Genomic DNA, 25,284 nt, shown 5'->3' with positions numbered 1-25,284 from the left:
GGATCGTCAGTGTGTGTTTGTGGTTTCAAATAAATATTCATTAACTATTCAGTAAACATTATTTCATGTGAATTATTTTTGAATAAATTGACTCATACGAATAGATCATGAATATGAACAAAATCAGTCCAAAGTGGAAAACAGACCGACTTATTTGGTGACATTTCATGTTAATATACCTTTCGAACTCCCAATTATAATGAATGTGCAAATACATGTAATTTTCATAATTGAAAATGGAACATAAAATAAATTTGATCCCTTTCGAATTTTCACAGAATCTTCCAAGATTGACAGCCTACCTCTTACACAGGATGTTTAAAAATACACGACCAAATTTCAGGGTTGGATTCCACATATGTAGACGATAAAAGAAGTTATATAAACATGGATCCAGAAATTTATTATTATTGAGATAGCAGACATTGAAGTATGTTAATGCTACAAATTAATTATACAAAATTAATTTAGTACAGTACATGTACCCAGTCGTGGCTGTTAAAGATCAGTGCTGAACGGAATCTGTTAGCACTTGCAGATGGATTGTAGTAGTTTAAACACTAAATAGGTAGGCATGAGCTCACCATTTTTGTACTGTGGACAAGATTCTGTTAGGTGCTGCTGCTGTCACAAGGTGAGCGAGTGTTTTAGAATGATTTTACACATCTATGTACTGTTTCTGAGCTGCAGCTGAAGTTTTACTCTAAATGTGATTCTCCTGTATGTAAATATGAAATATTTTGTCTGATATCTCAATAAATTTATCAATTTCCGGACCCATGTTTATATAACATTTTTTTATATCCTCCACATGTGTGAAATCCATCAGTGAAATTTTTCCGTGTATTTTTATACATCCTGTACCATAGTATTCACAATTAGTATCTACATTATTTGAAATGAGTAATCCATATTTACATAATACTTGCATTTAAAAAGTGAGTATATCTGGTGATAAACTGAGAACAATAATTTGTCGATTAGCTCATACTCTTAACGGAAGAAATAAAAGAAGCGAAGTTTAGAATTTTTGACATTTCCTTTTTCTCTTTGTTGAATTCTTATTTACCTTCGACATTATAAGCTACATGTACGAGCTCTGCGGTACCTAAACTGCTTGAAATGTTGTTAGAGGTTAACAATCGAACTTCGATATCTCGAAGTGCTTTCGGAAACTGGCAATGCTTCGAGTCATCGAAAATTAGAGATATAGAAAATATTAAACAAATTCCAATACCATAAATTATTACTGATGACAAGTATCTATTACCGCTTAACTTTCAACCAAGAAAACCTGGTGGATGTTAAATGTTATGTTTTATTTGACGAAGCTGGCAATTGCCACGATTGTATCAGTGTCGCCGGTGTGCCGGAATTTTGTCCCGTAGGAGTTCTTTTACATGCCAGTAAATCTACTGACATGAACCTGTCGTATTTAAGCACACTTAAATGTCATCGACCTGGCCCGGGATCGAACCCGCAATCTCGGGCATAGAAGGCCAGGCTGTACCAACTGCGCCAACCAGGCCGACCAGCCTGGTGGAGGTTGCTGTATGAATAATGGAAAGAAAATATTTAAATAAATAGTAACTATACTGGGTGTAGGATCTCATTTCGCTTTCAATGTTGAAGTTATCACTGATTAAGAAATTGCAGGGAAACAAATCTATTGTAATAAAATAATAAACTGACAGTCAGTCCCAAGCCAAAATCAAGCCAGAAGTGCGAAATTCGAACTCAGTCTTTTAAAAAAGTACACCACTCTTAATTCAATAAATAGACCAATAGAACCCACTTTTCCAATTTACAAACTAATATTGAGTAGTGCCGTAATTGTTGGCGTAGAACAACGTCCTTCCACTACTGAGGTAACTTGAGAATTATTTCCGTTGTTCGCCTTGCATTCCCTTACTTTTCTTGTCCACATGTTCTAAGTTAAGATAATATACAACATAATAAAACTCTGTAACTGTTGAGTGTTTTAAACATGTTAGTGCAAATTACTGAGAGAACTTAGAGTGTCGTTAAGTATGTCACAGAAGTAAATATGAATGTGTGTGATACGCTTCATATATTTTTTAATTTAATTTAAATTATATATACAGGATTAGCGCAAATTATTTAAGCGATTTCATTATCGTGTATTATGAAAAGTATTGTACTTTCTTGCAACTCCATCTTACTGTTAGTAGCAAGAGAGCACAAAGAATGAGTGACAACATATTAGCCTAGCGTTACCATATGGTAACGTAAGAAACAATGTATTATATCCACAACAATGTTACGGATTGTAAACTTGTGCTTGATGTACACGAATACTCAATCAACAATAAGTAAAATACCACAACAAACATTACAATCAAGCTCATCAAAGTAACAAATAAATTATCTTACTTCTTGTTGCTCTCCAAAATTGCTGCTGAGAAAGCAACATCTAAATCGCGCAGCTGCTCTTGCCCAACTGGTATAATAAATTTGTGATTTCATAATGTAATAAGAAATAACCAATCATGTAGCTTGGATTCACAAAGAAAAATTCCAGTTTTATTAATTAAGGACGGGTATGAAGCAAGTTATATTGCTTTCTGCACTGCGTTACCATATGGTAACGCTAGGTTAAAATAGGTTAATCAGCAACTCCCTTAACGTTGGGTTGGAGGGGCCTCTAACAACAATCGGTGTTTTATCCGCTGGTCTCCCCGGTCGCCTGATCTGACGCCATGTGATTTTCTTCTATGGGGATTTGTCAAAGATCAAGTTTATGTACCACCTTTGCCAGTTAATCTTGATGACCTGAAGAATCGAATCCGTGCGACTGTGCTAGTGTTGACCGAAATATGCTCCGGCGTGTGTGGAGTTGGACTACAGTGTCGACGTTTGTCGCGTGACGCGAGGAGGGCACATCGAACACTTGTAGCTTCAAAACTTGGCGTTTCTTTTCATCGGTATATGTTTCAATACTGTAGGCTTCATAATTTTCATAATATATGACAGTGAAATCGCTTAAATTAAATCATTTGTGCTAGTCCTTCACTCATGTGAAGAGCATGAGCATGACAACCTTCTCTGTATATAAACAATAAAATGCTTTCTCCTTCTCAATGATTAATTTTGTAGCATAATAATTAGATCCTACCATTAATTTTATAAAACTCGAACTAAGCAAGTACGCGCATATTTTAAGTATCTAATAATAATGCAGTAGTCCGATATCGTAACAAATAGACGGTAAAATTTATATGTGCCTAAATAAGACTGCACACGAAATGTATTCTTTAAAATCCAAAAAGACAAACTTTTCTTCATTTGTACACTGTACGGCTTAAATATATAATTAATTAATCTTACAACAAGTATCTTTAGTAATATATTACAGTATTAGGCCTATAATTTCTAACGTTTTATATTTACGAAAATAGGTATTGAGAGGTGGTGCAAGTGTTGAATCATATTAGGTCTTGCTTCAGTGGTTCACTCACACGTAACAGGGTTTGCAACAGACGGTAATGAGCAATGAGACGCTCCCTCGCTAACTGTTGTGCCCTGACAGTTTGCAACTTGGTCAATTCGCAACGAACAGTATAAATGATTTTATACGTAATTAATTTCGCTTAGCAAATCGTTGATGATAACTTCACCATCTCGTTTGTCACTTTATTCCACGTGATCTCAATAAAGTCATTGACTTTGTCTTTGACTGGATCGCCATTTATATTTCTTATTTTAAATAAAACACCACTGATTGTTTACCAGAATTATTATATTTTATGTACTTCCTAAAAATATAGAATCAAGAAAGAGACATCCAGTTCTTGTAGGAGGGATGTAAATATCCACTTTCTTGCCGAAAATGGAAAGTGGGTCTTATGTCTTATGAATCTGTGGCCAGAAACACTACGCGGGGTTACATTCGAGGACTGAAAGTTTGCCAGTATAATTATTTTTTTATATTCGCCAGTAGGTCAATAAATTGCAATCCTGGCTAGATCATAAGTAGTGTGCATGATTGGATGTGAAACACGAAGAAAAAATCTGCCCCCGGTATTCGATTTAGGACGAACTGCTCCGGTCAGTTTTCTTGTACGCATTACACGACAGGCCTACACGTGTTATGACGTCAATGAAACAACTGCGGTCTGCAGTTACAACCAAGGTTGACAGACCCAGGAATGTAATCAAACACTCCAATATCGCTAACTTCCGTCAAACTTAGCTCCGCCCAGACACCCCTTCCCTTATCATGCTAATATATACATTGAAACTTGGAAATGCCCTGGATGAGTCGTTTCTTAAGGCGGTGCGGGCAGGCGGAGTTATAAGACTTGGAGCGACGTGAACCAGTTCAGTTGATGCCAGTCGAAGGAAGTGAACAGCTGTCACGATTCGCGCTCGTTTTTCCGTCAGTCTCTTGATCTTAACACTCGTTAACAATTTTGGCTCCGAAAATGCGGGTCTTCATGACAACTGTGACTGTTATATGCGCGACTCTGGTTCTACTCCAGTTATGTCCTGCCACAATCGCTGCCCAGGCGAGGATACTGCCAGGACATGGTGCAGAAACCGTACAAGATACGAACACAGATCGTTACAACAACGGCCTGCTGACTCCAGTGAAGGAAGAGTTTGTTGGTGTAACTGATGTACCGGAAAATAGCAACACTGTAACTATTATTCAAAGGATTCTACAGGATCGATATCTTAGAAGTCCAGTAGCAGTGGTGATTGATACAGCAGCGCCTTATCTTTTTTGTGCGAAGAAACTACTACAAGATATTGCTGCTACAAATACGGGGAAGAATTTGGTACTCATACCCTACAATGGCACAGGTAAGATAACCGGTATGTGAACAAACTTGTTCAGTTCAGATAAGCACAAAGTACGTTTTAGTATTTAATAATATTTACATCATTAAATTCTTTGCGAGACCTATTATTGGCTTAATAACCATTACTTTTATACACGTTGAAATATGCGATAAGCAAGGCATTCGTTAGCACGGATTCAGTTGGAATGATTCGGTTTCAAAGCCATTATTTCACCACATCTACAGTATTGCACATGCTGAAGCATCAGTTGATCTAGCAATTCATAGCGGCCATGCAGTACTATCTGTACCGAAATTCTGCATCGTACTATCTTTATGATTCCACACACCCCTTTAGAAGGAACCTGCGTTATTTGTTTCTAATTTAGATGATATAACTCACGCAACTTCCAAATACATGAATTTAACAAGTAATACTTTTCCAGGTGCCTGCGATGTTCACCGCACATGCATGTGGAAAGGATATTGACAAAAGCTTGTTGTCGAAGTGTGTGTTAGCTCAATGGTACTCGTATAATGATCGACTACCTACAAAACATAAGTTACTTTGTTCTACGAAATAAAAGTTATCTGTTCGATTCCCGCTCACTCCTTACTTTAAGTTTATATTTTGCTCACATTGTGTCTTATTAGTATGCTAATTTAATAATCTACCAAAACAAAAACACTTACGATATATTATAAATAATCTCGCTTTTGTCTGACACTGCATCGGTGTGCTTCTGAGCGACCCGTTTCTTTACAGTGCATTTGTTTTTATTAGTAATCAGCAGTTTTTACGCTCTAAGAGATTTTAACTGCGATAGAAGGATTTGCGCTATTAAAATTCATTACTATAGAACAACGATACATACTAAAATGGTAACATAAAAATGATAAATTACTTCGAAGTGGCAATGCTAATTTTACTTCACATACACTAATAGCTCTGACAGGGATTTCCTTATCGAATGATTCTATCTGCACCTCGTGGGATATTGGCTATGATGCGAGTTTCTGAGATTATTCCCTAGTGCATATTCAATGTTCAAATCCCGTGAAGATCAAACATGTTAATAAGTTATACTTTTCTTTCGTTCATGAAGTTAAACAAATTATTTAAAAATTGCAGTAATTAAATTTACTTAACCTTTTTTATACACATATTATTTCAATTTAATTTTACATTTCATCGTTAACGTTTTCATAATATTGACTTTATGCAATAATTCCAGTTGTGAAAACTGTAAAAACACAGAATTTAAATTAAAGAAAAGCACATGTTAGACTGTAAATTATTATTGAACTTGTGACAATTTTATTTAACTCGAAAGTTTTGAATATTCTTTGTCCATATTCCGGTCTTTCATTCATTATAGAGTAAAATACACAGTGATAAGGTTAGTCATATATTATAACTGCTAATTATAAATTATTGTTCTGGTCTATATAACTGTTTCAATTTTATGCTTCTGCAAAAATTAGTGTATACCTTCCAACTCTACTATATGAAAAACAGCCCTTTCTAGTCCTACGTAATTTTCCCAAAATGTATTCAAGAAACATAATTCTGAGTAAAACATGTTCCAATTACAAATATAATAATAATAATAATAATAATAATAATAATAATAATAATGTCACAGTTCTGGCTCGAACACGAAACGTTTCGTGGCAGGCTAACGCGCTATCCTTTGAAGTGTCAAGGAGATACGGAAATAATGAGTATAACGTTGAGGTTGGTGGCAGTAATATTACCTATAATCTCAATTTGTTCAATTAAACATTTACACATATACATGTAGCTCCTTAACATTCTAAATTTTGATTACGATGCATGCTCTTATGTCACAACATCAGGATTAGTTTTAATTGTATTGTTGTTGTTGTTTAGTCAACTGTCCGAAGACAGATTTGAACCTCATAAGCAACACCAATAAGGCATCACTCATAAGGCAATTAGGCCAGGAGATAATGGGGTAAGGTGGCCAGTACCTTTCCCCCTCCAATACATACATCGCCGACTAGCTACATATTCCATTAATCAGACTTCAGATGCATACAAACAATTGTTTTTCCTCTGACACGTATCGTCAAGTGAGAAGTACTGCCTGGTAATAGATATACATATCAAACTGAACCGTCCACACCTGTGGAGTAACGGTCAGCGCGTCTGGCTGCGAAACCAGGTGGCCCGGGTTCGAATCCCGGTCGGGGCAAGTTACCTGGTTGAGGTTTTTTCTCTCAACCCAATACGAGCAAATGCTGGGTAACTTTCGGTGCTGGACCCCGGACTCATTTCACCGGCATTATCACCTTCATATCATCCAGACGCTAAATAACCTAGATGTTGGTACAGCGTCGTAAAATAACCCAATAAAAAATAAACAAACAGAACCTCAATCAGAGGTATTAATTATTATATTATTGTGCTTTATTTATATGCATGTTGAATTGATGCCGATAACTGTACCGTTTGGCATTCAAATAAAAAGAATATGACCAGTCATTTAACGTTTCCCTGAATGTATATACATCTTATTCAGTGTTGTAAGATGCTCGGGAAATATTTAAGCGTTTAATCAATGAATAAATGAATAAGTAAATAAATGAATAAATAAATAAGTAAATAAGCAAGTGAATAAGTAAGTAAATAAATAATGCCTCTTTCAGTTTACGGGATTACCAATCTATCGAGATACTTTCCATCTAATTTTAGATCTTGTAATATTTCTTATTCCTGGTGACATACATGAAAGCAACTTTAAATGCCGAGTTTTCACTCGCTGTAGCCTATTTGAAGTCACTGCTTTCTGAATGGATTGTTGAAATTTTCAGGTTAAATAAGAAGAATCTTGCCATTATAAAGCTCTAGTTCAGAATTTTGTTCGATTTTTTTTTTTTGCAGTTAAAAATTTTTCGTTCTTATGACTTTTAAGCTAGGCACTCTATCCCAGTGCCGCAATATAGGACAGCCACAGGGATCTCGCAATTGCTCCATAGACAGACTAAAATTTGTTCTCTCATTTCCATATGTTACTTCACATCCTAAATTGTTACGGTGTAAAGTTTGTTGAGGTATTTTATTTTAAGGCATTATTTTCCTCCTAATTGAAAGTTCTTTGAAGGCTACCTGTTTTTTAATTAGCTATGTTAAAAATTATCAGCCATGCCGACACACTAACAGTCAAAGAAGCAGATTTGAGACAGGTTTTCTCGGGGTTCTCCAGTTTTCTACGTCGCTGCGGTTCTAAAATATGTAGACCTATATATCGTCCATCACTTTCACTATTTTTATTACTTGAGATAAGTCGTAACATTGTGGTTGTACCAGAAAGTGTAACTAAAATGATTTATAATACATCCACCAATTCTCCGATATATCATCAGTAGAGTCCTGCGTTTGGTTGCTTTGAGTACAAGTTACATGCACATGGATCATACTAGATTCGCTGTGAACGAATAGCTCTGACTCGTCTCCCCGCTCCGTTTTGTGTGTCTGCCTCCATATGCACTGACCAATGAGAATACTCTCACGTACAGAATATACTGTCACGTGGATTTAATAAACTAAATATTTATTTAACTGTCACGTGGATTTAATAAACTAAATATTTATTTAAAGCCACATTATAGGCAACAGAAGATTATCATCACTATAAGTAAAACGCATCTACATTCTGGATATTACTACTATTTAGTTTCACAATATATTTTTCATCCAAAAAGTAAAAACCGATGTTCATTTTTCTCATATTTTTATAGTTCTCAATATTTAAATTGTACTTGAAAATATATATAAAAGTGAAAATGAGTTTAGAAGTAAATAATAGATAATTTATTGAAAGGGCTGACATTTGAATACTCAAAATTGAAAATGAGTTAATATTAAAATGGATAAAGTACATTTCGGCCTTGACGTTTGAACTTTTGTTCATTTAGAAATTTTTGTAGTTTTTTGTGTTCATGTATTACCGTCTCTAATACCAGATTACAGAAATTAATTACGAATAGGCCTACTAGTTTTACACGTGAACGTTGTAACTGGATACAGTTCATGTATGTATAAATAAATAAATCAATGAATAAATGAAGGAATAAATAGACCTAAATAAGTAAATAAATAAATAAATGGTGAAATTACAATAATACAATAAATCACATAAAAAACAAAATCATTTACACTGACTACTTGCTTTACGACACTACACATTATAACGAGTAATTGTAAACATTTTTAAGTGCTTCAAATGAAAAATTTCTCCTTTCTGATCAAATACGTTTTCTTCTTTCCTAATGAAATGCTCGTTACCAAATTCTGCTATTAGAGCACTGATCTCCAAGCGCCCAGCTTTGTTTTGTTTTCGCATGTTCGCTGAACAGCAGACCTGAACTGTGTAGTAGGGTCGAGTGTCGCCAATCTATATTCCATACATACCTACACTGCTCCGGGTCGCTTGAAGGCCTTATTTTAGGTATCCAAACGCAGGACTCTACTAATAACAATAACCGAACCGAGCGAGGTGGACTTGAATTTGGGAGGTCTCGGTTTCAAATTCCGAGGCCGGCCAGTCTGATGGACATTCTTAGTCGTTTCCTTGGTCATAAAATAACTAGAAATCTAGTTACTTAAAAGGTAAATGCTATTTTTTATTTGCACTATAAAAGATAAAGATATTTCGAAAAATCTCAATTCCTACTCAATGTACAATCTTAGAAAAAAGTTGTCACACAGATATTTCTTAAGTCCGAGAAAGGATACATTGCACATGATCAGACTGAACTAATTTTATTACCTCAACTAGTCGTTCTCCTGTGAATTAGGTCGCTCGTCCTCTGATCATGAGTACTGTCTCCTTTCTGGAACTTACAAAGTATTTATACGACAAAACTTTTTTCTAAGACTGTACAATGTACAGTAGTGGCAAAAAAAAACCAGACCGACCCTTGTAGCTGATTTCAGAGCCTTGTTCACTCCAGAGCACGATGGACTGGTAACTAAGACTTTCGTGGTCCGAATCCTGCCTGGGAAGGAAACTTTTTTTTTTTTGTTCCTTATTCTAATTTATTCCCAATACTTTTCGATTGCTAGTAAAATTCATGTTCTGGGAATAATAAGTTAATTAAGTAGTAAAATATCGCTGCAATCGAAAAGTATTGGGAATAAATTTGAGTAAGGAACAAAAAAAGTTTCCTTCCGAGACAGGATTCGAACCACGAAAGTCTCAGTTACCAATCTATCGTGCTCTGGAGTGAACAAGGCTCTGAAAACAGCTACAAGGGTCGGTCCGTTTTTTTGCCACTACTGTACATAGTCGAAATGTCTGATGTGTCCACTAGATGGCATGAAGGTAAATGGTCTGGCCGAAAGATGGCAGCAATCCAATTTATCACTCCAGACAGTCGACAGTCATGAAATAACCTTACAGTTAAAATGACTATAAAAATGAAACCTAATGTAAAAAAGAACAGCTACACTATATGTATTGGAATCGACACTTCAAGCTCTAAATTTAAATGTGGTTTTCATTAATGGAATGGTATGGTATGGTACGAAATGACATGGCATGAATTAGGATTGAGTGTGGACAATTCGACGTACACTTAGGCCACTGATAAGGGTCCCATTATGCTACACCCAAATTGAAGAGGTGGATTTCAAAGTGTCCTAAGTTTTTTTTTTAAACTTGTTTTGTTTACGTTTTAATTTATCCTTTTCAAGTCCATAATATATAACTGAGTACACTAGTCGCCTAGAATCTGAAAGCATAGCGGCCGTTAGTTTCGTCTGTAAAACAGAGAGTGCGCATACGCGACTATATACAGGGACATCATCTTATTTTTACTTCAATTTTTATTGTACCCGAGTTTTTTTTAATGTACTTCACTCCCACCCCTTCTACTAATGAAGTTCAACCGTCCTCCACACAGATCCAAGACCGCATATACAGTCATAGTAGCCTTACGGTCAACGTAAACAGTACGTTCCGAAAATATGTTCGCGTTTTCCAGTGACGAAAGAGCTTTCAATATTGAATCATTTCGCACAGGTACTGTCGTCCAGTTGCCTACGTCGCATCCCGGTCCCCCCCCCCCCAGCTTTTATTCGCCAGCTAGTGGCTGGTTGTCTTAGCTCTTTTCTGAGAACATTAATTTCTGTTAGGAATTGGACGTCTACGTAATATTATACAACTGTTCGAAATAATTTAAATGAAAGGGCCTCGTTATGTAATTAACTGTCACGTGATTTCCCCCCTTTCTACGACCCTACGACAAAACCCCTTGGACGGACAGTAGATAGTATGTCTGAGTAATTTTATCTTTTCGGATAGGGCAGAAGTGAAGATTGAATTTACAGTACGTAAGGTACTCTTTTACAGAGTAGGATAGAATTATTTCAACATGAGTTACTAGTACGAAGAACGAAACTGGTAATTGGGATTAGGTGCAATAGTCTATAGTGCGATAATATGCACATTAGAACTGAAGCCTGTATCGAAATAAACGTCCACCATTTAAAAAAATGTATTTAAATATCCATATTATGATTATTTTTCAATTTAACTTAATTCTCTATATTGTACGCTAATGTGCTGTAGACAGTATAATGTACACTGCATAATGAATACGTCCACATGGACAGCTCATTTCGTGAGTAAAAACACTCATTATTAATACAGTACTGCATTTTGATTAAACAAAAACCTAATGAAAAGATCAAACTCAAAAGCGCAATATTTCCTAGTTTACGTAAATGGATGAACTACTTTTGTTCCCTCCTATACCTAGTAAAGTGATTTGTTTGTATATTACGCTAGTATCATCGAACTTCAGTCGTGGAAGGGGGTAGCAAGCGGCGTTGATATAGAGGTATAGGCAAGTTAATATTAAAAATGTTAGTAAAAATAAAATGATGTCCCTGTACTATAGACTGCTTCTACCCACCGCGTGATGTCACTCATGCTTGCAGATCCAAGGCGGGAAGTGTAAGTTTATTTAACAGACTCTCGTACGTGTTGACTTAAATCAGTTAAAAAAACTGCAGGCAATAATAAGCGTCCAATTTGTTTCATCAGTTTTTGTCATTTTAACTTAGGACAGTTTGGAATCCACCTCTTCAATTGTGAGACGTGCGAAAAACGGCCAACAAATTTTAACTGTAACCTACTATTAGCGACAACGTAAATCTACGGCACGGGAACCCGGCTTTATTTCCGAAGAAAGCCATGCTAAACATTCTTATAGCCCTATCAACCTAGGCGAACTTCGCATTAAATAGCAAGCCTGGTAACTATTAGAATATCGAGAACGATTTGACGTCATTTCGTTAACACATTCCATGTTCGTGATTTCCCCTTAAAAATACAGCTGGACCTTTAGATATTTCGCAATTAGAAATGATTTAATACGCCATCTGCACAACTCTTGTATTGCACAAGCCTTGTGTTAACACTCGAGTCATTTTATATTAGTCACTCAATACAAACTACTACTCACAGATGTTTTGTAAACAAATGAACAATAGATAAACCTATGCAATACGAATATGCTCGCAATGTTACAAATAGATACAAAGGATGGAATGGAATTTACGGGAGGGGGCACTATGGTCCAGCATTGGGACCTGTTACGATCTATTGCGCTAACCCTCAATATAGGCGCATTCCCAAACCCACACCGGCTGACTACACTAAGGTTCGCTGCGTACCCAGGTTTCGACCAGGCGATCTCCCTCGTCCGTGCGTCGCCAGCCGACGATCGGGTAATGCTATGGAATGACGACGAAATGATATAGATGGCTAGGTCTAACAAGGGGAAAACAGAAGAACCCCGAGAAAAACCTCAACTGCGACTTTGTCCGCCACAAGCGTCACTATGGATTTTTTTGTCCCGGACCAGACCGGGACTCGAACCCGGGTCGCCTGCGTGACAGGCCAGAGGCCTGACCACTCAGCCACCGCAGGGGTTACCCAAGGGATACTTCTGGATTACCGCAAATTAAAATTGTAAACAGGTCCAAACGGAACTTAGTTCACTGTATATTATTAAAGAGGAATGGGGCTTCCATTGAGGAAACATCCAATGGCAATGATTGTGTTCGATGGAATGCCAGCAGGACATGTTTTTTGTCCAAATATTTCGGTTTCCTACGCCGTTGTCATTTCACAGTTAATTATCGTCGGACTAATATTTCAGTTTCCTACGCCGTTGTCATTTCACAGTTACCAACTTATTATCATACTAATATTTCGGTTTCCTAGCCGTTGTCATTTCACAGTTACCAAATTATCGTCATACTAAAATTTCAGTTTCCTACGCTGTTGTAATTTCACAGTTATATACTAATATTTCGGTTTCCTACGTCGTTGTCACTTCACAGTTGCTAAATTATCGTCATACTAATACAGTATTTCGGTTTCCTGTAACATTTTAATTATACCTACAATAAAATTCTAATATCGCCATATAATCTCATCGTCGTTGTTGAATATTTCGTAAAGAATTTTATTTTAACAAACTGTAACCTGTGCCTTAACCATATCCTTCCCAGCGGCAACTGAAATGGTTATGGTGCCAAGATACATAATGAGGGCTTTTCCAATTGTTCTTACAATTCGCACAAATTTTTAAATTTTAATCTAATGTAGGCCTACTCTGTATCACATTCTCTTCCCTCGTGTCATGCACAGCACAAAGTGCCAGCTAGATATAATCTGTGCAATTTATGGCCATACCAATTATTTTAGCCGAAATTTGAGATTTGGCGACCGTTAAAGTAGGCTACTATCCTGGGACTATTTCAGTGGCATTTCCAGGGCTGAAAATTCAAGCACTTAGGTGTCGAATTTACTTTCTTCTCTCAGGGATAAAAAATAGTAAGCAGTCACAATGCTGCAGAACCTCCGTCAACTCCTCGTTACCATTACCTAAAAGAACTAACTTATTTAACATATACACACCAATCCTAGCCAGCAAGTTTAACATAGATATTTATATTAGGTTTCTCCTGACAGTTAATATGTTATCATTACCACAATCATTTTTATTTTAAAACCCTAAAAATGCCTAAATGCTAAGTTCTCCAATTAGCGCTACCAGCAAATCCTGCTCCGATGCGGGATGGGTTATAGCGAATGCCTGACATCCTAAAACGGCTTTTCTGGGCTGAGGTGTAGTAACCATAATAGAAGATTCCCTGATCCTCCAGCTTGGAGGCTGGGCGAGAGGCTGACGACCTCACTTTGTAATGAAAACAGAAGTTGTCTCGAAGTATTCCAATAATAATAATAATAATAATAATAATAATAATAATAATAATAATAATAATAATAATAATAATAATAACAATAATAACAATAATAATAATAGCCTACTAAGAGCTAAAAATCGAACCCAAATTTATATGGTTGGAAATTAAAAATTAATACGGACAAAACAGAAGTGTTGATTCACTATAGGAAGCAAACTTCAGCACAAGTTTTTTCATTTAGTTACATACAAACTTGCTTAGAAGGTTGATAATTTCATTTATTTGATTTCAACCTCAAAAGTAACTATGAAAAGGTAGAGGTCAAAGGAAGAATACTGTTAGCCAACAAATTATTATTATTATTATTATTATTATTATTATTATTATTATTATTATTATTATTATTATTATTATTATTCCATGCTACATATATTGAAAGCCAGAACCAGCCATGTAAAAATTAAAAATGATGAGGCCAACTATTTATTATTAAAGGATTTTTAGAGCAAATTTGGAGAATTATATAAAACTACGAAATTAATAGGATGGATGAAGAAATTTAAGTTATTACATTTATTAAGATTCAAAGGTTTTAATTTGCTGGTTTTTTTATTTAGAATGGATGAAGGCGTTTAAGCAAACACCGTATGGTAGAATAACAATACAAAAGCCTAAAGCTAGGTGGTAAGACGCATCAGAAGAGATGCTACTACATGCTAAGGAATGGAAATGTAAAGCCAAAGAAAGTGATTTCTGGTGGCGATGGAATAAGAAAGCCAGGCTAGAGTTTGGCTGCAAAGCCATAGTAGTAGTATTGATATTTTGTGCTCTTTATTGTATTTCTTTCCTTCAATTTTGTCACTCAAAGATCACTGTAATGTCAGGAGATGTCTTGTAAAGACAACTGCAGTTTTATTATTTCTTTCCTTCAATGTTGTCAGAAATCCTTGTAATGTCACGAGGTGTTTTGCGAAGACAACTGCAATCGAAGTTGACACGCAGCAACATATTCGCAAAACAAGATTTTTGGGGTCAGAACAGCTTCTCAAATCGGAAGACTGTTTACATAGCACAAAAAATTTACTATCTGGGACCACCGACTGACTTCACTTCCTTTTCAAAAGTGAACCACGCTAAGAATTGTAAAAATCCTTAAAAGTCTATACCAAAACTAAGACTGAAACGCAAGAATAAAGATCCAGTACAAGAGCAAAGCATGGCAAACGACTGCTCATGCCTGTTTATTACCTTAAACCACGTTCAGTTTTAAGGACTGCTTTACAGAAGCATAACTGTACAAACACTGTAATCACATTCTGAAAGTCTGGTATGTTAGCACATCGGATTTCATTCTAAACCATTTACTCTGTTTTAACATCTGTCTCTCTACTTACTGAATCAGTCTCGTATTACAAACACAGTTACAGATATAAATCGTCTAAATATACTGCAACTGCGTATCTACTTACACAAGCTGACGAATTTTGTATTCTTACACGTTACTCATAGTAGGCTACCCGGACAAGTAATTATGAAAGAATGCATGGTGAAGGAATGCGAATGAGTGTGGAGAACATTCCGTCAAAATCTAAACATGTATATCTGCTTTCGCATTCATTGAATTAATGAACAGATTTCAAACTTCTATGTAACCTACGTGTTTAATTTCATATTCCACATTCATTCCCAAAGGAAGAAAAACTACCTATCTACTAATTACTAACTTACTATAGTTGTATGTATGTATGTATTTTTAGTAGGTTATTTTACGACGCTTTATCAATATCTAAAGTTATTTAGCGTCTGAATGAGATGGTGATAATGCCGGTGAAATGAGACCGGGGTTCAGCACCGAAAGTTACCCAGCATTTGCTCATATTGGGTTGATGGAAAACCCCGGAAAAAACCTCAACCAGGTAACTTTCCTCAACTGAAATTGAACACGGGCCACCTGGTTTCGCGGCCAGACGCGCTAGCCGTTACTCCACAGGTGTGGAGTATGTAAGCATGCATGCGCCTTGTTGTACTGTATCTACTCATATGTTTGTGTATATAGTATTCTCTCTCCCAATCTGTTTTAATGTAGGCTATGTTTATTTTGTTTCTTTCTTCTCGACTTTTTCCAGATTCTTTACCTCCAGCCTTTCTACATTCTTCCTACCCGTCTTCCTTTTTCTTCCCTTCCGTAGTGGGTTTCTGTCCTTTCGTATGTCCATCGTACTATTTCACTACACAGGGTGAACAGTAAGTAATGTCATTAATTTCAATTAATTGCAATTTTGCTCCTTTGTGCTTCCTTTTCGAGAAAAAAATTATTTTATATGAAACATTTCATAGCGTGTTTTGGGAAAGCTATTGAATTAATTCCCAATATGCTCACAGTCAGTCAGTTTACGAGAGCAGTGTATTATGAGAATAAATTATTGAAAGAATTTTAGTTTTGTCCTTTAAATGTGCAGAAATTTAATCCAAACCAATGGAAGTTTTCGTTCAGCAAAGGAATTTCAAACCTGCTGCGGTGTGACAACACTGTAACGTTGCCTGGAGAGATGCAGCTCGCGTATGCAAGGAATGGGGGAGACGAGATCGATTACTACTTTAAAAATTAATGTGCGAGGTAACTATTTCTAACTGCTGAAGAAAATGCTCATAATACGACAAAAAAATTTTTTAAATCATTAATTACATTTGTATAATGTAAAATAAGCTTTTCTTATTGGCTGTGTTTACCGAATAATAAAATTAAGTCGAAGAGTTTGAAAATAAAATTGTTTGTACATCAGCATTATAAACTGTCTTTAACGTTAGTGAAAATCGTGCTTAGTATGCCACATTTTCGTACTAGTGTCGTAAAATGTTACCAACTAAAACTTCATAAAGTTATTATGAAACGAATTGCCAGTGCTATAATATTTAATGTATCAAATTTATCTTAGCAACCTCATTTTTCATAGACCATGATATCAAACTACACATCATTACAAATCTGATGTTATTCCTTTATTAATATTCTTTTATAATATTATTCGTACAAAAATAGCGTATGAAACTCATTTATTTTATACAATTATTACATTCGTATTAAACTATAAAATTATACACTTATTTCTTATTTTACTATTTTAATTTTGTTCTTACTTCAACGTGAAATAATCTATCGTATTTTTATTTTCTTCCTTTAGAATTTTAAATGTTTTAAAATTTGTTTTTATAACGTGAAGTATGCATTATTACTGTTCACGATCTCCAGAATATTCAATTGAAATGGGAGTATAGAAATATTTCTTATTCTTATCAATTTAGTTTGAAAGAAGCGTATCTTATTGCCTGTGTTCTCTCAACATTTAATTAAAATTAGGTTATGGAGTTTAGGTATTTTAAATTATCCAAGATTTTGTTTAACTTGAAACAAGCAGTGTTCATTCTCCGTTATTCGAGCCAAAACTACCGTCCTTAATTATTCCTGTCCTCGTTCCTTCCCTCATCTTATTTGAGCTGAAGGAGATGAACTGTCTTTGGCGATCTGGAATACAGGGAGCGACCTATGACGCGGCAAGCATATAGGCCAGCCGTGGCGAAAATGTGACCCGCGAGCACATTGTGGCTCGCAATGATAGTTATGCAATTCTCTTGCTTCCTACTTCCTCCAACCCCCATCCTCTCACTCACTGGAGTCAAACTCCGTTCCATTTGTATTTGTCTCTGACCTGCGAATGGCGTATCGTCGCAATGTCTCTATCGAAATCAGGTACCTCTACAAAATCGAAAGTTTCAAATAGGATGGGAGGACGCATTTTTTTTTTTTTTTTTTTTTTTTTTTTTTTTTTTTTGCTGCCAATATGATGAGAATATTAAATGTATGATTTCTCCATAAGTATTACGAGGAAAACGGTTGTATAACATAACACGACATTATACTACATGTTACTCATGAAACATTAAAAGGTTAAGTATTATTATTATTATCATCATCATCATCATCATCTCTGTACGTCGATCCTTTTTCAGTAGATGTACGAATAATGCGGTTAGATCTTAAATTTAAACTCACAGATTTACGATGTGATGTTACAATGAAAGCTAGATGTAAGGACTTGACCAGTGGCGATTTCTCTTAAGGAGCACAGGAGCAGTGCACCACCTCTTCAAATAACGCATATTTTTAAATGTATATCAATGAGCTGCAGTAGACTATGTGAGCGACATAATTCTTCATTATAAATAATACTATGTAAAAATAACACTGCACGTGTACTGGTCTTGTTGACGCCTGGGACTTACGTTTACCGCTCGACACTTGCGGCACACTGTTCCATTGGAGCATGCGCAGTAGTACTGTTTCACTGGCAGGCTTGGGAGCATGGTAGGGAGGCAATACAGTGTGCGTAGGAGGGGTTAGGAGCACTTTCAGATGTGTTCTCAAGCTCGTTCCATCATAAGTGTTACAATGAATAGTGTGCAAAATCTTTTAAATGTGTAATTTTCTATAAGACCTTTACACGAAAAGATCAAAATAAAGAAGATGGGTAGACCTACACATGAATTAAAATTATAAGTGACGAAGAACAGTAATAGAGAAGTGACAAGAAAATTCAACATTCGGACTTACGAGAAATGCAATATGCGGCTGCAATATAAAAGACGCTGTATTTTGTTTTCCTTGCCTATTGTTCGACGGCGAACATTTATTGACAAAAACAAGTACGTTTTATGAATTTTATTTATTTTTCTGTTTGAATTTAGGACTGTCTGTAGTAACTAAATAATTTTGATTATCGTTCTGCAGGTATGGTTGATTTGAAGCACATGAATGAAAGAATTTAAAAACACGATTCTTCAGCTGCACACATCAACAATAATGTTAAATTAGCAGTGTTGGGTCAAACAAACATACAGACACAATTGGATTCAATTGGATTGTTGAACTTCACAATGATAAGGTTACCAAGAACAGATAATTATGTGCGTGCGGTTTTGGGGAGCTTCTGAGTTGGCTTTAAGAAGTCACGAAGAGGGAAACTCACCTTTAAACGCTAGTATTTTTCTTGGCCTCATCAATTTCAGTTCTGAATTAGACGCACTCTTAAGGAACATTTGGAAAGAGGAACAGTGTTTAAGAGCACATCAAACACTATACAGAACGAAGTCCTTCAAGCCATTTTGATGTATGCCCTGACGAGATTTCAAAGAAATAAAGAAAGCTGCAGACTTTTTAGCAATTAAGCCTGATGAGACGACACACGTATCGAATGCTTGTGAATGTGTGAACTGTGTTATAAAACGCAATATAGCGAAAACAATATTATTTACGGTGTGCTGCATAGAAATTGAACACTTTACTTTGCTATTACTGGACCTACATAGGAAACTGATTAACTGCAATTTCTTGACTAACAAAATTATGTAAATCTATACCTACGTAACATATGTTAATAGTTATGTAGTAGTTAGTACCTATAATAATAATAATAATAATAATAATAATAATAATAATAATAATAATAATAATAATAATAATAATAATAATAATAATAAATATTTGTGCACCACCAGGATTATTTATCACCACACGCCACTGGACTTGACAAATGTTGAACTTTTCAACTCTTTGCCAAAAAATAAATATCCGAAGCTTCATCCTTTCGCTTGCTCTGTTGAAGCTATATTCGCTACAACTTACGTTTGTGAAAAATTATTTTCAACAATGAAAATAGTGAAAACCAAATTTAGATCACGATTGGCAGACAAATACCTTCGTGATCAACTACGACTGGCAGTAAGTGACATAACTCCTGATTTTGAAACTTTGTCGCAGAGACATTCTGAAGACAGTTAATTTTAGGTTGTGATAATGTGTCCTATGTTTTATTATTCATTTCTTTCTTCGTTACACGTATTAAACATTAGTTTGTAGCCTTGTACTGTATAAAATTATATTTAAGTGCTTGACGTAAGGAAAATGAAAATCCATTAATAAGGCATACAGTTACTTCACTTCCCCTTCGGGTGTCCGCCTCCCTCCATAGGTGCTATGAACGTTGCAGGCTCCACAGTGGCTCGGCGCACGAACACATTTTCGCCACGGCTGATATAGGCTATTGCCTGTTCACGTGCCAGGATCAGGACCCATTTCAAGTTCATCATATGCCAAAAACACCCGATGTCCTGGCTCGTGCTGGACTACAATTTCGAGATAATACATACACACCAAGGATCTATCCCCAACTGCCGGCATTGGTTGACGGGGCTGGATTCTGTTTTTTGGCTAGCCCGGCATCTAACACGGCCCATGTTGCGATCATAAATTGAATCATTTAAATTCAGAATGGGGATGATAAACATATCCCACCCTAACCAAACTCTATACTATGGACACACTTTCTTTATCCTCCTTGGTAGGAATGATGAACACTATTCCCCACGTCCTCAGGACCGACCAGTCCATATTTTATTAGTAATCTCACAGCCAATTGGCTATCTCCTGAGACAACTCATCTTGCCTGTGGTTTTCCGTTGTTTTCCTAAGGCGCTCAGACAAATGTCGGGATGAGCCCTAAAATAAATATGCCATGGATCTACATCCCTTTCCCCACACAAGTTTCGACATTTTTCCCAATTAAAGCCTTCAAAATAGGAACCTTTGCTTTCGCATATTTCCTTCGGTAGTTGGGACGAGTATACTCGAGTGTCACTCGCAAAGCGGAAGGGTTGCGGCGCCCCATGTCCCACTCGCTGTGCAGGCTTTTAACATCTTCGGCTATCCTGCCCTGTTGTTGTTGTTGTGCTTCGTTCTCCCCTCACGTGATACTATGATTTTCACATAAATGTACTTGGCATCGGGAAAAGCAGTAATTTACCCCTCCCAAAAAGGCTCGATTTTTTTGGGCATTGCTTCTGTGAGACACCGTGCACTCCGACTATGAGATCATTCACTACTGGTCTGTCACCTATCGCCACAGTTCAGCTGTCATATGACTCCTGAAGCAGCTACCAGGTTTCGTTTATTTTCAGCTTCCCCCTTCAAAATTCTCTGATGTTCCATCATATGAAACGGCGAAAATAGGAGTGAGACAAGCGGCCACCAGGCTTGGAGGACACACAGACACTTCCTCTCATTGTCAGTTCCAATTTTCCTTCATAGATGCGTTTTCGCGTACCTTTTAAATGTTTCCCTTCCCATCCATCCATCCATCCATCCATCCATCCATCCATCCATCCATCCATCCAGCTTCACATATTTATAATCTGAAAGGCCCCGTGTTCAATCCCAGTATGGCGAAGATTTTCTAGTTGCCAAACTTACAGAATGGCCCTGGGATTCACTCAGCCTCCTGTCAAATTGATTACCGGATCTTTCCCGGGGGTCAAAGCGGTCGAAGCGTGATGCCAACCATACCACCTCATTTTAATGCCTAGGTCATGAAAACATGAACCTTTATCTCCATGACCTCCATGTGCCTCCTTGACGTGGAAAGAGTTTACCTTTACCTTGCCGTTAGTATGGACAGCTAATTTGATATTTGCCTATCTTCTGTGAGAACTATGACTGCAATTTGAGAGAAAGTATGGACAGCTAATTTGTTATTTGCCTATCTGCTATGAAGAACTATGACGGCAGTTTGAGGGAAGGTCTCGACACGAGCTCATTAACAGCTCCCTTGATGGTTTAGTTCTGTGCAGTGATTTGAGAAAAAAATGTTTCGTAGAAAATGAAATTTTTTGGGAAAATTTTCACCCTACCAAATGGTTCTTCGCTTCAGGCTTATAACTTCGAGAGCTGCACACGTAGGCCTATTGCACACACAGTATTCTATTTCAATACCTTTTGAAAAGGAAATCGTAAAAGCTATGCCAAACCGACTCCAAAACAAACGCCATTGTTACGTTTAGTTTGCTATAATAATATTGATTAAGAGACAAGGACCGACAAAAGTATAATTTCCTAAGAATTTTACTCATTCAATCTAAATTGTCTCAACACACTTTGCTGCACAGAGGGATGATGTATACCTATCATTTTAAAATAAATTAGTTATTACTGGCTGAAAAAAAAGCATTAGGTAACATGGGTGTTAGTGGTTCCCCTGACTTCGTTATACAATACCCTGTGGATTTACATTATTTTTCACAACGCATTCGCAGTCCAGTCCGTCACTCGCAAGTCATAATCAAGTGCGAAAGTCTCTGTTGCACTGAATATGATACATGATTGTACATGAGAAAACCGTAATAATTAATTGAGGGGGTCAGCGCAACAGTGGTCTAACCCTCCTCAATGCGAAAAATTAAATATTGAGCCTTATGTTGATTTTGACGTGAACTTTCTTCCTACGAAGTGGAATAGATCAATCCACCATTATATAGCTTCTTAGGAAGCATGTAATTTTTCCTCTAAAAAATATCACTTATATCTACATAAGTCTTATAACTTTAACTTGCTTTTTCTACATTTAAAAAGTGGCTTAGACCACTGTTGCGCTGACCCCCCTCAATTTCTAGCTACAATTTAGTTTTAAATACTGATCCGTTTTGAACTGCGAGTGTACAGCTCCCATGAGACTGTATAATACTCGCGCATGTAAGTTATTATGTAAATGAATACTATTTGAGCAAAAATTAGTTCAGCTACCAGTCAGGTTAAGAAGTGAGTGATTAATTATACCAGTACAACGGTTAGTTATAAAACTTATCAAAATCAAGAAGATAAAACGATTATACTTATGAAAGAGGGAAATTTTCACGAAAATTTATAAATACAATTAGACCTATTATAAAACTTAGAAAAATCAATAAGCTAAAGAAATTGCTTAGTTCAAATAGAGGGAAAATTTTCGCTGTAAAATTTATAATTATTTAGTACAATAGTACAAAACGTAGCAAAATTGATAAAATTGCTTACTGGCAAATTTTTAATGAAACTTATAATAATTATATCAGTACAATTATAAAGCTTAGTAAAACCAGCGAGTTTAAAAACTTTTTAAATAATGGAAACATTTCCATCATTAGTTCTGTGTGCTCCACAACACACATCCTACTACTCTTCACACTTGGTCGGCGTTTTCAAAGCGAGCGTCCCACATCGTCACTTTCTCACAACGCTGAGCCCTCGAGCGACGGGAGATTACGCCGCAGGCCTCGAAACAAATGCTGGATACTACAGGTCCTCCCACTAACGTGCACTTAAACAACTATCCACCAAATTCTCTTTTGACTTAATTTCTGTAATGGTCGAATTGTGCATGTGCATCCAATAAACATAATTAAACTGCGGTATATGATGTTAGAGGAGATGATTCTAGAATTCGTATTCATATTCTTTTGATTGTCCTGACAGCCTAGTGGTTACCACACTCCCTGCTGGATCCGAGGTTCCGCGCTGAAACAAGGCTAAGAAAAATAGATTTTTAAGGACAATAAAAATCCTTAGTATAACATAGCTTTCCACGGAAGAAAAGTAAAGATGAGAGACTGATCTCTTAGATTTAATGAATGTGAAAGCACTGTCTCCGAATTAGAGAGCTCCAGGCAAAATCTACTGTAAGTTTCTCGTACACTCCACATGAAAGTGGGCCTGTAGGGAGTCTGGGAATGATCTTGACCCACCAAGTACAGTATGAGATTTCCTGGTCACGTTAAGAGAATGGCGTAAAACCATAGCTTAAAGTATATTATAAACACAAACTTGCACAACCAGCCCTATGAATAAATGCTCATGTTCCTGCACGGAACCGAATCCAGGTCCCTATATCTGTTGTCACTTGAGGAATTTAAGTTTTAGTCTCTTTATTTTGAATAGTACTGTATATACTAACTTCCGCGCAGTTGTGCTAGTAACGAGAAAGTAATTAAATAAGAAGCAGGGAACAAAAACTTTCTAGTTCTCATTACGTTGGTCACAGACTACAGCCAGACTTAACGACTGAGCTTGCTTACTTCGCAACGTATTTCACATGTATTTTATATATTTTCTTGCTTTTCCATCGAGTTTACCATAAGCCTTCTGCTTTACTTGCTTCAGGAGGCCAGCGCCAACACCGAACTTGCAATAGGGAGCGTAACACTTTAGACAGCGAAAGAATGAAGAACATTATAAATAGTGATGTAATAACACTAAAATAATGTTACATGAACATACTTCAGTGGCTGAAATGATTATTCCCCTAAAGTCGCGAAACGTCGTCTTACACATCAATCGAGACGTTGGCTCAGACAATCCAAAATGCAAGAAAATGGCAGATAACATTGCCTGAAGTCCTCTAGTTCAGAGGCAGGATTCTCCTTAGAACCTATTAGGGGAGCAGCAGTAGGGCTGTCTAACGTCCTGGCCATTTTTGCTCCCAAGATTAAATCAATGACAAAAATCCATGACCCCCTCGGGAATCGAACCTACGACCTTCCAGTTTGTACTCCAACACCTTAGCCGCGACGCTACCGCACGAACGATAATAATAATAATAATAATAATAATAATAATAATAATAATAATAATAATAATAATAATAATAAGAAGAAGAAGAAGAAGAAGACTAGTAGGCCCTAGTAATGGATTGCAATACGCAGTCACACTCGTAGATTCGAATCCCATAAGGCACGGAAGTTAGGCAGCTGCCAGGTTATGTCCTTTGTCGTTACATGAAAGCCCAACAAGGAAGATCAACAGCTAACGTCCGTTTAGTGTGCAAGTCAAGTAAAAAAAGTAACACGTCTATACCGCAATGTGCAAGAGTACAGAGAATATAGAAACACACAAACTTTTTCTTCACTCAATTACAATTAATTATTTATCAATTACTCATTCGCTAGCTTACGGACAACATGCATGATCTCTTATGGACTTATCGTCAATTCAATTAGACGAACAGGGATCCCGCTACATCCATGTCAGGAAGAATAGAGCCACAATGACATGAGAACTTTGATCGTCTTAAAAGTATTTTCCTATAAATTGGCTATTTCCAACTTTGGGAAACCTGAAAGAAGAGTTTCCAGTTACATATTTCTTATAGGAGTAATAAAGCAAAATATAATTTTTACATTAATAATGTGTCATACAATACAATGCAATACAATACAATACTTAAGCAGAATGAAGATTTAGCATCATACTATTCGTATAAATCACCATATCTCAATTTTGACCAGAAATTGACATTGAATGTGACATGTGTGCTTTAAGGGGTTAGGTACAGCTTACAGCAGTAAAATTTTTGGAAATATTCAACATTT

General features: G+C 36.3%; 2 protein-coding genes across 4 annotated transcripts in view; one reads left to right on the top strand and one right to left on the bottom strand.

Annotated features, from left to right (window-relative positions):
• The window catches only part of PAPLA1 (Phosphatidic Acid Phospholipase A1), a 246,688-nt gene that overhangs the window by 90,036 nt on the left and 131,368 nt on the right, over window positions 1-25,284 (bottom strand). The gene's annotated exons all lie outside the window — the stretch shown is intronic.
• The window catches only part of LOC138694476 (uncharacterized), a 141,517-nt gene continuing 120,517 nt past the window's right edge, over window positions 4,285-25,284 (top strand). Inside the window, exon 1 of the mRNA XM_069818232.1 lies at window positions 4,285-4,827. Within this exon, the coding sequence (XP_069674333.1) occupies window positions 4,446-4,827 (382 nt within the window). The 5' untranslated portion in view covers window positions 4,285-4,445. The remainder of the gene's footprint in view (window positions 4,828-25,284) is intronic.

Source organism: Periplaneta americana, chromosome 2 (assembly GCF_040183065.1).
Source record: "Periplaneta americana isolate PAMFEO1 chromosome 2, P.americana_PAMFEO1_priV1, whole genome shotgun sequence".
In the NCBI taxonomy this organism is placed as follows: Eukaryota; Metazoa; Arthropoda; class Insecta; order Blattodea; family Blattidae; genus Periplaneta; species Periplaneta americana.
This window is presented reverse-complemented; position numbering and strand designations above follow the sequence as displayed.